Genomic DNA, 13,789 nt, shown 5'->3' with positions numbered 1-13,789 from the left:
CAATTGTCCTAAACCCAAAGATTTGGGAAGGAATCAACACCAAGTAATTCTCTTTTGTTTAGAAAAAGAACTCTATAGATGGAATGTTCATAACCAACACACATGAGTTTATCATAAAATACTTGTTGATTGGGGAAAATGAACATTAATTCAATACCCAATAAGGTGTTTAATTCAACCACAACATAACACATGACAAAGCATATAATAATCAATATCAATACAAGAGAATACTCATCAAATGAAATCCAGACATTTTTAAGCTTAAAGATAAGACTCACTTTTACAATTAAAAATTCCTAAATGGAGGAAAACAGAAAGAAAAAAGGCAAAGGGAGAAAAAATAAAATAAAAATGAATAATAGTTTCTCTTTCTCTCTCTATGTGTAATCATTTATAGATATTGGTCAGCTAAAAAATATCTAAGACAAAACAAAATATGGTAGACCTATTCGATAAATGTACAAAGATGCAAAACCCAATCACGCCTGCTTTCAGATTATTTTGGAGCCTCACTCACTTGTAATATAACCCCCTTGGACACACACCTCTCTCGTCATAAGAAAACCACAGCCTCAAACAAGCATAATCAGCTATCTAAGAATTATAATGGCGGTGCGGGTATGCACCGGTTGTGAATATTCAACCTGACCTTCGCCAATTTGCTGGTCCTCGTTGACCCCAAATTGGGTTGTGATATTCCGAATGTTGGGATACATCGCCTCTCCCAGCAGACCCCCTTGCAGCCATGTTATTGTGATTTCCTCTTCTGTCTGAATATCTCTTTCTGGGGTGGTCCACTACTTTAGGACCATTTGTCTTCTCGGCAGCAACATCATAAGGCAATGGGACAATTCCTTCCAAATCAGGTTCCGGGGCATAGTCATTTGGTCGTTTTGATTCATCCATTCTTCTAAATGTTATAGATATCCTGATAATTTCAAACAAAAGGTGTGGAAGATAAACATCAGTGCAACAAATTTAAACCGAACAAGGATACTGTAATTTGTAACAGATTCAACTCTTACCTCTTTGCTGGTACTGCAGGCACACAATGCTTAGCAACATCGGCTCCATTTCCATTCAGAACAAGAACAGATCTGTAAGAATAAATGTGATGATAAGATTAAAAGTTTTTTATTCCAGAACGAGCCACCAAATAAAATGGCAAGACTTAAGGCAACCAACGATAACAATATATATATACATATATATATAAGCACAGCATACTAACTTACCCCATCGGCAGAGGAATTGAATATGGCCCATCAAACTCACCGGGACCAGCAATTTTCAAGTTTGATCCAAAAATCATCTTCCATTCACTAAGAAATGATACTGTACAGAACGGTCGAACAAAGTCATGATTGTCAATATGAGGAGGTATGCAGTCCCCCTCGTCATAGATGTTCACAATGCAACTGTCCGGTACACAAGTTGGGGGAAGTACATGCCACTTCACTAGCCTCCTTATAATGACCTTGAAAAGATCAGGTAGTGGATCTACATTTTCATTTGAGAGAATCCCAGGAGGATTACCCTTTCTATCCTGCTAGCCAAAAGTGAAATTGTTAGCAGGAAATTATTGTCACTAAAGGTCTTCTTAAAATTATATTGATACTGCAAAAAACAAAAGATAATAATAACAGTAGAAAACCACACCGTTGCATAGTTGTAGCAGCACCCAAACTGAATGGTGACACGTCCCTTTCCCCTCATCCACTTTTGAGGAGCAGTAAAAGTACGCTCTGCATGAAGTTCAGAGACAACAAACAGTTAAATCTTTTCAATAAACCTACTTCTTCTACACACATGATAATAAGGTTGACATAAGGAATTAAGGGACTGAGGACACAATTATAATCTCCAAACAAAACAAAAAAAGAACAAGTTAACAAGTATTTAACAATATATTCTTCAAAAATACTTAATTACACAATCAAGGTGAGCACGCTAATATTTATATTTGGCATCAAATCTTTGGAAGGAGTCAGGTTTTATTTTTAGTTCTTCCCTGTTGACCAAGATTTTATCAAAATTTCTCATCATCAGAGTTCCTAATTTGAGACATTTCAATAATAGAATGATATTGATCCCCAATGATTCAATATATAAAAGAATAAGCTTACCAAGCAATAAAAACAACCAGGGTAAAATGGCTTCATATTACCCTTCAGTCTGCATAGTAAAAACATAGATATTGGAAGGAGAATTTTCGACTTGGAGAAAATGTCATTAGTTGTTTGCTTATAAGTATTTGGGCACCCTCTTAAATTATGTATTGAGAGTGAGTTTTATCTAATGGTTATCACAAATGGTATCAAAGCCATGCACCCACTCAAGTGGGACCGATGTCGCAAAATGGGCGACATGCAAAGCCTAGAGTGGACCACAACAGAGTGGCTATAACAGGAGGTGTATTGTTTTGTTAGGATTCCACAAATATGGAATTTCTACCTTGGTTGGTGGTTTATAACTAGTAACTAGTTGGGCTGGGTTCCTCTAATATACTAGTCTTTTAGGAGTAAATTCTACCTAAGTGGTTATAATATAAAGCAATGGTAAGCATCAAAAAAAGGAAAGGCATGTAGTAGTAAGTAATACTAACCTCTGAGTTCTCCCCTTCTGCCTTTCTCCTCAAGCATGTAAACATAATTTACTATCCTCTTTTGTTCTGCAGCACTGAAAATCCCAGAGTGGAGTTCAAGCCCATCAACAATGTTAACTAATTTTCCTTTGATCCTCTCCAAACAGATAAAATCCTTCTTCCTCTGTACACTCGTGAACCTAATGTACTCCCTCTGCTCCCTAGACAGCTTGGGCTTTTCAATCACCTTAGATATCCTCAGATTTCCAGTTGAAGAATTAACATTAACCACTCGCTTACTACTCGATTCTTGATCATCCTCTCCTTCAACATCACAATCATCATCTTCCCCACCATCTTCTTCAAGTTCATCCTCTTGTGCCATGTCAGCCCAAGACATTCGAGGACTATGAGTCTCCCTAGAAGAAGAAGGCTCACTAGTCCCTTCCCTTGATAATCCATTCTCCCCATCTTTCCAACTACCCAATGAATTAGTATCCTCCTTATCTTTCCCACTCCCTATTGAATTCCCATCAAAATTTTCCGTTTGATTATCACTAGTCTTTTCCATCAATTTCAAATTATCCGATTGTAATAATTCTGAATCACCGCCAACCTCTGCAACATTTAATAAAAAAAAAATACTTGTTCAACAATCCAAAAAAGAAAACCCTAAAAAAACCAAAAGAACACAAATTCAAATTCTAATAGAGAAATTACTAAACATTCTAGATCAATAAGGTCAAAGCTTTGAAACCAAGAAAAAAAAAAAAACTTTCGACATACTAATAATAATTAATTAACACAAAATTGGGTAAATACCTAATTCAAGAGAGCGAATTCGATCAGAGAGGACGTCGGTGCAACTACTGCAAAGATCTCTAGAGAGAAAAGGAAGCCAAGTTGTGAGAAACTCGGAAGCGATTTTTAACTCTGAAGGTTGGTACTTGACGAGAAAAGGGTCGGCCGGTTCGACTCGGCGATCGGCCATTAGAGATTGTGAAGTAGTAGTAGCTTTAGGTAACTCTGAAAGTTACGAAATTGAAAAAGGTTGAAGACGAAGGAATGTGTGGGTTTGATTTAGAGAGAGAAATGTATTCGGTTTGTTTGGAGAGAGAAGTATTCGAAGTTGAAAATGAAATGAAATGAAATGAAATGAAATGGTGCGTTGTGAGATTATTTATAGGTGGCATTATCCTATTCCTATTCGGTATAGGGATAGTCCTCATCATTGTAGGAATAAGAATAAGAATTTTGGCAGTTATGCTTTTCGGGATTTTATTTGGGAAATTTGATTTTTTATACTTACATATACCTAATATTTTATTTCTAAACTAATACATATCATCATTAAAAATATATGACCACTTTATCTAAAACCCATAAATACCCCTCTCAAATTTTCCATATTTTTTTTTAGTGCAAAAACATAAAAAAAAAAAAAATGGTAGTCCGATGGGGTCCGATGGTAGTCCAATGGTGGTCCGATGGTCACCTGATGCTACTTTTGTATGTACAAAAACATAAAAAAAAAAAAATTGGTAGCAGATTTGGTCTGATGGTAGTCCGATGGGTGGTCCGATGGGTCCGATGGGTGGTCCGATGGTGGCCCGATAGGGTGGCCCGATGGATGGTCCGATGGGTAGCCCGATGGGTGGTCCGATGGTGTAAATGGGGTGATGTAAATGGGAGTATTTTAGGGATATCATAAAAATTGTCATATTTTACAAATATTAGTTATTATTTTTGTTTAGAAAATTTTTTTTAACCAAATGTAAGCATAAAAAATCAAATTTCCCTTTTATTTTTACCTAAATTATTATGTAATAAAAATTTTAGGGTTTGATGTGAAATATGAATTCTTAATTCTCTATTTATAGATTTTGATTCAAACGATTTTACTTTCCTATTCTTAGGAATAGACAATATTTATGTTTATTTAAATTTAAATATATAATTTTGTCAGGAAAAAATTAAATATATAATTATTATTTGAAAAAATTATTTTTTTTTTTTTGAGAAATTTTCACTATTATTATAAATCAAAGTTCATTTACAATAATAGAAAAAATAGGATGAGGTATTTCTCCCATCCAAAAGACATCTTCATCCAACTCTAGAGCATATTTCGCTAACCCGTGGGCAGCTTGATTAGCATGCCTACGAATATGCGTAACAGTAACTCTAGGGAAAAAGGACAAAAGACAACGAACATCATCTATTAGATCCGAAAAGCAAGATAAATCTTTACGTGACGTGGCCAAAGCTGAAGAAACCCGGAGAGCATCTGTTTCAACTTGTGATATTGGTATTTGTTGTTGAAATGCCCAATTAAGACTGTGAAAAAGTACTTTGGCTTCCATTTCGTCACTTCTGAAATGACCTTGGACGGATTTGGATAAAGCAGCAACGACTTCCCCTTTGCAATTTCGAACTACTGCTCCTATACCCAAAACTTTATCCATAGCATTAACAGCCGCATCAACATTCATTTTAAGACAATTGGCATCTGGCGGCTTCCATGGTATCCCATTTGCAGCAGTTGCAGTTGGACCAGCAGCATTATTAATAGAGTTATGTTGCAATTGCTGAGGAATATCAGATCCTGGCCGAGAAACTTGCTGGTTTGTTGCACCTTGCTGGTTATTACTTTGCTGGTTTGGCCTTGAAGACAGTGGCTGCAACCGGTTTGGAACAACTTGGTCTGGTGCATGGCTTCGCTCTCTTCCTTTTGCTTTAGCTAATCTATATTTATCAATATAGATTTGAGCCTGTGAGATAAGAACAGAGGCAACACGATTTGTACCACCATGTAATACACTATTTCGATCATTCCAAATACTCCACAGTAGGCAGATGAAATTTTCAAACTCAACCTTATCCATGGTTTTTGCTTTATGGATAACATAATCTCCATTGAACATGGCATGGGCACCAGTAAAATCAATACTGTATTGAGTTTGCTTCCAGACAGCCTTAGCAAACTTACATGTGAATAACGCATGCCCAATCGATTCCCAAGCACATTGACATCTAGAGCATGTTGCTGAATCTATAATTTTCCTTTTGTGCAATGCTTTAGCAACAGGCAGAGCTTGTTGAATGACCCTCCAAGCAAAGATTTTAATCTTTGGTGGCAATTGTAGTGCCCAAAAAAACTTCCACCAAGTGTTATTAGTATCTGAAGTTGATTCCTCATTGGCATCTGTGATTGAATTTGCCAAGTGAAAACCGGTTTTGACTGAATATATTCCAGTCGAATTATGATGCCAGATGAGTTTATCTTGTGCTTGGTAAAAACTTAAAGGGATTGTTACAATACGGTCAATGTCAATTTGTCCAAAGTACTCACTGAGAAGAGTCAAATCCCATTCCATGGTGTCTTGAATGAAAGTAGATACTGGCATATCAGGTTGACCAATGTAACTAATAGGCCGAAACTCACTATGCCCTGGGATCCATGGGTCCAAACCAGTCCTAACATGCAAACCAGTACCTATTTTATACCTTAGACCTTTTAAAAGCAACTCTCTTCCCCAATGAATTCCTTGCCAAGTCAATGATGGTGAATGTCCTAAATGTGCATCAAGGAAAGAATTTCTTGAGAAATATCTATGCTTTAACAGTCGGCTTAAGAGAGAGTGTGGCATTTCCAATATTCTCCATGCTTGTTTTGCAAGCATCGCTTGATTGAAATCAACAAAAGAACGGAAGCCCATACCTCCTTCAAATTTTGATTTGCACAACATTTTCCATCGCTTCCAATGGATCTTAGACCCATCCTTGTTTGACCCCCACCAGAAGTTTGCCATCATTGATTCAATTTGGTTGCAAAACCCAATTGGCAATCGAAAACAACTCATAGCATACGTTGGGATCGATTGTACCACAACCTTCAATAAAACCTCCTTACCACCAATGGAGAAAAGCTTATCATTCCAAGCATGCAGCAACCGCCAAATTTTTTCCTTGATACTGCTAAAAATTATTTTATATATTATTTTTTAACTTTTTTTAATTGTTACAGGTGATTTATATTGTTTCCTTGGTTATTAAATAAGTTACTATGTCAATTTTTATAAAAATAAAAAAAAAATAATACTTTAAAATGTAAAAATGAAAAAAATTATTATTATTATTAATTAATCAGAATAATTTATATTTTTTTTTTTTTAAAAAAAAAAACAAGAAATAATTTAAAATATTTAAATAATTTGGTTAGAATTAGATAAAGAGATTTTGTTAAAAATATACTATTTTTACCCAAAGAAAAAAGAAACTTAATATAACTAACTTTATTTCTAAAAAAGAAAAAGGAAACTTACCCATAATTATACTGTATTTATTTTTTTATTATACATATTTAGTGTTTGAATACAAATATTTACTTCACGCGCGTGATAATTTCTTTTCTCACTCTTTCTATTTATTTTTTCAAAAATAAAATAAAATAAAAATTCTATGAAGAAGGGTCTGAATAAGATAATCGTGTAGTTTATCAAATTCACATAATTTATGACAAGTCACACTTTTTGTCTCACTTTTCATTGACACTATTGTTTTACATGCTTTATTTGTGAGAAATACATTAGTAATTGATAAAAAAAATTTAAAAAATATATTAGCATTCCTTCAATATGATTTAGAGTAGTTTAATAAAAAACTACACAACTTGACATATATAAGAACGGTTTCATTATATACAATCAAATCTGATGATTTCGACCCTTTCTTTAGTGGTCTACCATTTTTTTGTCTTCCAAAGATGTATCGGGAGGATTTTTCGATTGATTTACAGCCGAAAGTCACTCTCGGTGCATATACTATTTATTTTATGTGAGACAATCTTCACCAATAACATATAATTTTAATAGAAAAGTCCCGATGTATGAGCCTTAGATGAGATGGGGGTCTCCAACATCTGGAGTTGAGGATAATGCTCGAAGCTTGGAAAGAGAAGCTTCGACGTTGACTCAATTGGACTTGGAGCCTAAGCCCTCGGCTCCGGGTTTGGATCTCGACCTAGACCTCGTACCTCTTGACAAACTCCTACTTGTTTTCTCTCACAGTTATCACTTAATTAAAAAATAAAAAGAATGAGTATGATGTTTACCTCAAAAATATGATACTTGTAGAATTTTACCTCTGTGTTTTTTTTTTTAAAATAAAATTAAAAAAACTCCCTGGAACTTTGAAAATAATTATAAATTTATCTCTTTTGGTTATATTTTGTTCATTTTATGATATTAGATTGATTCAGGGTTAATATAGTGTAATTTGATAGTCCATGATCAAAATAATTGCATAGATAGTACTTTAATGATAAGATCTAAAATTGTATATCTCTAATTTTAGAGTTAATTTTGAATGTTTAAATTCATTATACTCTTTTTTTTTTGAAAGAAATGTCACTTGGTTTAAATAAGCACTTGTACTAATTTGTGGCCACATCAAAATCGTTCATTTCAAAAAATGAAAACTCTACAAATTATCTAAAAAAAATTAGTAAAATGAATGCAGTAATAGGATAAAATTTGTTATCATTTTCCATGATAAAGAGTATAAAATGTTGCAGTTGGCAAGCCAGAAGCAGGCCATTTTCATATAAAAGCCCATTTAAGAAGGGCCTCCTTTCTTGTGTTAGGCCCAAATAGAGTCTTAAGGGCCGCCTATCCTTTATACTGAGGCCCAATATATAGTCCAACTGCTAACTAACTTAACGGAGTGATAGAAAATAGAAGCGAAAAAGGATTACATTTACCAGCTCCGTTCCGTTACCGTTAACTAACAGAAAAAACCGAAGAAAAGGATAAAGTGAGTTTGAACCATTCTTCTCCATTCACTCACTCACCAATGGAACCCAAACTCCTCAACTCTCTCACCAGAGTTCCGCCATTGCCGACCACCTTATCTCTCCAAAACCACCGCCGACTATTCTCACCTCACACTCGCCGGACACTCAGATTCACTCCCATCAACAACTCCACCTCCGACGACACCACTCCGGCAGCGTCTTCGCAAATAACACCGCCTCCTGAAACAGTCGAGGTGAGATTCCGAAGGCGATCGTCGAGAAGGAAATCGAAGAAGCTTCGCGAGGAAGGTGATGGCGAAGAAGACGAAAGGTTTGCAAAGACGAAGAAGGCTGTTACTCCGGTGGTGAAGAAGTGGGAGGAGATGAGCTTGCCGGAGAAAGCTTGGGAGCTTTACGTGGGAGAGAAAGGAGCTTTGTATTGGCTTAATAAGTTTGCTTACGCTTCGATCTTTATCGTCATCGGAGGATGGATTCTGTTCAGGTTTGTTGGACCGTCGCTTAATCTTTATCAGTTGGATTCTGCTCCTCTTTCTCCTGGTAATTTGTTTAAGGGATCTTGATGATGATGATGAGCCATAGATGATAATCTCAACAGTGTTGTGTTGATCCTTTTGTTGTGGATCTTTTTTATCTTATCTTATCTTTTTCAGAGATTTTGTAGCTTCTCTGGCTCTGAATCTGATGACGATGATATGAAGATTATGAACTCAGTTATTATTCTTCAACTTCTATTTTGTATATATATTCAAACCAAAATGGTAAATTTTCAATTAGTTATGTCTCCTTTTTAAATTATTTTTTAAGTTAGAAAAATAAAATATATTATTCAGTACATATTTTTAATTAGATGAGTTTCAGATTTAAATTTAAATATTTAATTATGTATAAATAAGAGCAGTTTAAAATACATAAATATTAAATACAGAGGATACTAAAAATGAATATATATATATACACAACCAGAAATTGTAAATTATAATATATTTATATATCTATATATATATATATTGAAATTTTACCCACAACCACAAGGAACTTGAATCTCAGACAATGTGGGAGCAAAGACTGTCAAACCACAAGGCTGATCATTTTTGAGTTAGTTTCTCGTTTTGGGTATTAATAAATTATAGTAAAACTCACTCAGTGTTTGTGTTTGATGAAATCTAATGTGCACATAACATGAAATTGGAGATGACATTGCTCCCTAATTCTAGGACTATTTCATTGGGATCATTATAGAGTGTTTCTACATATCTTATTATCACAGCTCACACCAATTATGTAATCTACTCGGGGGCGGGGTGGGGCTAACTGGTATCGACGGACTGTGTTACTCCGTCTCTTTCTGTTTTGCATCTGCAATTAATATAGCAAACATTTGGAGTAAAAATATAGAGTATTACTGATTGTGTGGTATTCATGTATAAATGAAGAGCAATGATAATCAGATGATCTCAGCCATGAAAAACTCTTGAAGAAAACCGTCGATAGTAAGTACTACTATTACTACTAACCTATTGCATTGCGATCGAGATGCATAATTATGATTGTTGCAACTTTTGCACATCCAATCCCCTTCCCGCCATTGCTTCGCACTGCTAAGAAATTAATAGTAATGAATGTGGTCGTTATGAAGCAAACTATCAGTGTGAAATACCAACCACCCTTTTTCATATGTAATGGTAAAAGTGATAAATGAATACAAACTTACCCTTTACCAAGTAATGTAGGAGCAGTTGGTTGGTGTGGCAATTGCATGGGGTTTTGCAAACTTGGAGCTGCATCGAAACTTACATTGGGATAGGGAGTGTACGCTATAGGTTTTGAGTCACCAATAGCACCCACCAGAGGCTCGAAACCCAGGTGTGATTGATGTTGCCCTTGTGTCTACAATCCAGTGTAAACCAGTAGAAGAAAAATAAGTTTTTTATGTAAGTTGGATTAATATAATAGGAGAGGTAAAATTCTCACATGTCCAATGTTTAACCTCTTGTTGTCCCAGTCATGCACAAACTCCTCAGATGCTAAGCGCTTTGTTCCGAGTCCTTTATACCCACAAAAGAGAGATGAAAGTTAATACAATACAGAGAACTAGTCATTCATAGACACTAAAAAAAGTAAAAACACAAATGGCTTGTCAAGGAGCAAACCTGGTGGAAAAGCATTGCATTTTTTGCACTGAAATAAAACCAAAACAGCATTAGATAGCTAAGATAGCAACGTATCGAAATGCAGGATAAGAATTTTAGAAACAAGATCATCCAGGTAGCATCACCATTCACCACACCTGTTCACGGGAAGAGTAGTTATGGAAACCACAGGTACATAACCAATCACCATTACGCCATCCTTTGGGAACCGAAAGAAGCTGACTCGTAGGATTCGCATAAGGAATTCCAGGATTAGGATTTCCACCAAAGGACCAAGTATTAGCTGGCTGCCCTGCTACAGGCCAATTAGAGGTCAAAGGAAGAGACTGTTGAAAAGCGCCATTTCCTATTAATCCAACATTCATTCTTTGATCTGCTACTCCTCCTCCTCCTCCTTGGACCCTGGCAAAATAATGCGAATAAGTTGGGAGAGAAGCTCCAGGCATTGCAATCGCTGGCATTGCCGCTACCTCCTTTGGTTGCCCGCACTTTTTGCACTTTTCTCTTGATGCATAATTGTTGTTAGTGCAACCTATTGATCCATTTGCCATACAAACCCAACCCAGAAAATGCAGCCAGGAAGCCCAAGTACACGCATTACGCACACCAACCAGTCCATCCCAACCAAAACACAATACAAAAAATATAAACACAAACCACTCAACCTAATTGATAGCAAGTTCCTAAACTCAACAATTGAATTCATACCAAATGGGTAACTTGTAAGCATTATATAATCCCTTACTTGACTACTTAAGTGTGAATAGAAGATCAAAACCCACAACAAGAAACAAAGGGAAACAAGAGAATTATTTATATATAACTATAGACATACATATACTTATATGAAAAAACAAAAAAAGTTAATGATCAAGCTTCTTCAGTAATAATGCAATAAAATATTCTAACCAATAAACCAATAGGATGCTAGGACAATCAACTAAAATGGAACATCACAAGTCAGTAGCGTTTTGTAAAAATAGTCATTCAAAATAACTATATTTGGTAGCAAGACAAAGATTACACTATGAGACCATAAAAAACAACCATTATAGTCGTTTTGCGACCATAAATTTACACTAAACGATCTTCACGGTCGCAGTGGCACAGCCCAAGTTCAATGTGGTTATTTTGCTAATTTAACATTTTCATGTTGTTAGTTTGGCAAATTTTCCAGTCAAGAATCTATTATCTACCCAGTTTAGCTTTCATATGAAACATGTATAAAAACCATCAAGAACAACTTGATTCAGCAGTACAAAAAGGGGGAAGAATTCCCCTGTTTGGCCACCAAGAAAATCCCACCAACTCTAATAAAATCCAACAAATTCAAATCACAATCACAATCACTCAAAACAAAAATCAATGAATAATTAAAACCCAGCTAAAGAAAAAAAGAAAAAGTAGAGCAATGACTGACTAACCGGAGCAGATCCAATCGCCGATTCGAGGAAGCCATTTAGAATCAGCTGGGGTCTTATTATCGACGAGAATACGAGGTTGCTTACACCTATTACAGAAAAACCTGAAAGCGTAGTTCCTATTCCGGCAACCATTACATTCCCAGTCCCCCTCTCTCCCTTCTCCCATTTTTCTTTTTTCTTTATCAGTTTGATTCTACTTTTTCGCAAAATCTGTATCTATAATCTATATGTGTATGTATATATAGTCAGCCGTACTTACCTAGAGAGGAAGAGCAGAGAAAGAGGAAGTGAAGTAGGCTGCCGCCGTAGTCACACCCGCCGGAGACGTGGTGGGTGTCCGGTGGTGTTGAAGGGAGGGAGAAAGAGGGTTTCGAAGGCAATACTTTTATATGTTTATTCACTAGTGAAATGATACTAAGACCATGTTTGGTTGGTAACCAAAAAATGGTGAAATATGTCTATCCCCAATTCATTTGGCTAGCAATCCCATCATTGATCTTCATCAGTATTTTTACTACATTAAATTGTAGAAATATTTTAACAACTAATTCGAGAAATTAAATTTAAAAAATAAATGATAGCAAATCAAAAATTGGTCATATTTAGAATATTTATATTTTTATTATATATTAATTTGTGATTAAATTAAGATAATGCAAAATCAATTTGAATGATTTGTACTAAAATGGCTATCGAACCAACTACACTACAATACGCAGTTGTAAATGGTGAAATATGTTCGAATATAAATTGCAAGTCACTTTTAGATTTTATTTTTAAATAGATTTCTATTATTACTATTTATTTATTTATTGGAAAATACTAATTACACTGAATTTTCATGGAGTATAAGAATTGAAGAGTATAATTGACACATTTTAATTCCCTTGTGCGAGTCATGCTTTATGTTGAGATTGGCATAAAAAATATACAAAAGTGTATAATTACTTTCAATTATATCCAATTCCAATAAAGTAATATTATAGGCTATACATCTCAATGACAAGAAACAAAAAGTCATCTAGCCAAACAAGTTGATCATTTATCTGAAAAGTATATGTTGATGTCGAAAATTGACTCAACAACAGATTGTATTATGACTTTGAATTTTTTATACCATGTTTTGTCTAATCAAATTCAGTTTACACAATTTCTCTCTCAATTCACTCAATTTTGTTTGGATCGTCTACTTTTTGGGCTCAAAGTGCACTTGAGGATGTATTACGACTGAGTGTCTACTAGTCTGGCATGATTAAGAATTCATCCTCCTTTTTCTAAAGAGGCGGTCTTCTATTTATAAGCGCGAATGATCCTTAGCTTCTCTCTTTCTGCCAAAATTAATTGGTCCACATAGATTTCTCATATGCTCTTTAACACGCTTTCTTCTTCTTGCTTTTAGAGCTGCTTAAGTATTTGTTTTTTCTTTTTCCAAAACTGCTACGAATCATTTCTTCTTTGAGTTTTGCTTCTCCTTTTGTTATGTCTTCTGTTTTGCTTCCCTTTAAATGAAATAGTGTGTTTTTTTGAAGACCTGTCACATCACAACATTAATTCTATGCACAATTAATACAACCATATTAGTCGTTCAATGTACATGGACCATGAACATTTCTTAAAATTTAGATAACATACTTGTTACATCCTCTAATAATTATCCTAAATAACTAAAAAAGAATATCTCCTAATAAAAATAAATACAAGCTAAGAGATCAGAATATACAACAAATTTTGAAAAAAAAAAAATTATATCAAATGTCTCTAAAATATTGATATTGAAAATGTAGTATAACTTATTCACACAATAGTTAATTAA

General features: G+C 34.8%; 3 protein-coding genes across 7 annotated transcripts; 1 reads left to right on the top strand and 2 right to left on the bottom strand.

Annotated features, from left to right (window-relative positions):
• Positions 1–231: 231 nt before the first annotated feature.
• Positions 232–3,735, bottom strand: LOC115712917 (RNA demethylase ALKBH9B). The gene is made up of 6 exons (XM_030641336.2): positions 3,410–3,735; positions 2,609–3,205; positions 1,663–1,748; positions 1,239–1,549; positions 1,029–1,100; positions 232–931 (listed from the first exon to the last, which is right to left on the bottom strand). Exons 1-6 carry the CDS (start codon positions 3,576–3,578, stop codon positions 643–645), a joined length of 1,524 nt encoding a protein of 507 aa, XP_030497196.2. The 5' UTR covers positions 3,579–3,735; the 3' UTR covers positions 232–642.
• Positions 3,736–8,428: 4,693 nt separating this feature from the next.
• On the bottom strand, positions 8,429–12,476 carry LOC115714174 (RNA-binding protein involved in heterochromatin assembly dri1). Of its 5 annotated transcripts, none has more exons than XM_030642746.2 (7): positions 11,977–12,476; positions 10,690–11,084; positions 10,553–10,580; positions 10,374–10,447; positions 10,114–10,289; positions 9,917–10,000; positions 8,429–9,758 (listed from the first exon to the last, which is right to left on the bottom strand). In XM_030642746.2, exons 1-7 carry the CDS (start codon positions 12,140–12,142, stop codon positions 9,710–9,712), a joined length of 972 nt encoding a protein of 323 aa, XP_030498606.2. In that variant the 5' UTR covers positions 12,143–12,476; the 3' UTR covers positions 8,429–9,709. The 5 variants fall into 5 exon arrangements, with proteins under 5 accessions (XP_030498606.2, XP_030498607.2, XP_060970596.1 ...); XM_030642747.2 differs by having other exon boundaries at positions 9,917–9,997; positions 11,977–12,475; XM_061114613.1 differs by having other exon boundaries at positions 10,690–11,056; positions 11,977–12,145.
• LOC115712007 (uncharacterized) lies at positions 8,441–9,179 on the top strand. The gene has a single exon (XM_030640209.2). It carries the CDS (start codon positions 8,441–8,443, stop codon positions 8,960–8,962), a length of 522 nt encoding a protein of 173 aa, XP_030496069.1. The 3' UTR covers positions 8,963–9,179.
• Positions 12,477–13,789: the final 1,313 nt, after the last annotated feature.

This window comes from Cannabis sativa, chromosome 4 (assembly GCF_029168945.1).
Source record: "Cannabis sativa cultivar Pink pepper isolate KNU-18-1 chromosome 4, ASM2916894v1, whole genome shotgun sequence".
Taxonomy (NCBI): domain Eukaryota; kingdom Viridiplantae; phylum Streptophyta; class Magnoliopsida; order Rosales; family Cannabaceae; genus Cannabis; species Cannabis sativa.
The sequence above is the reverse complement of the archived record's forward strand: the minus strand, read 5'-3'. Positions and strand labels throughout refer to the sequence as shown.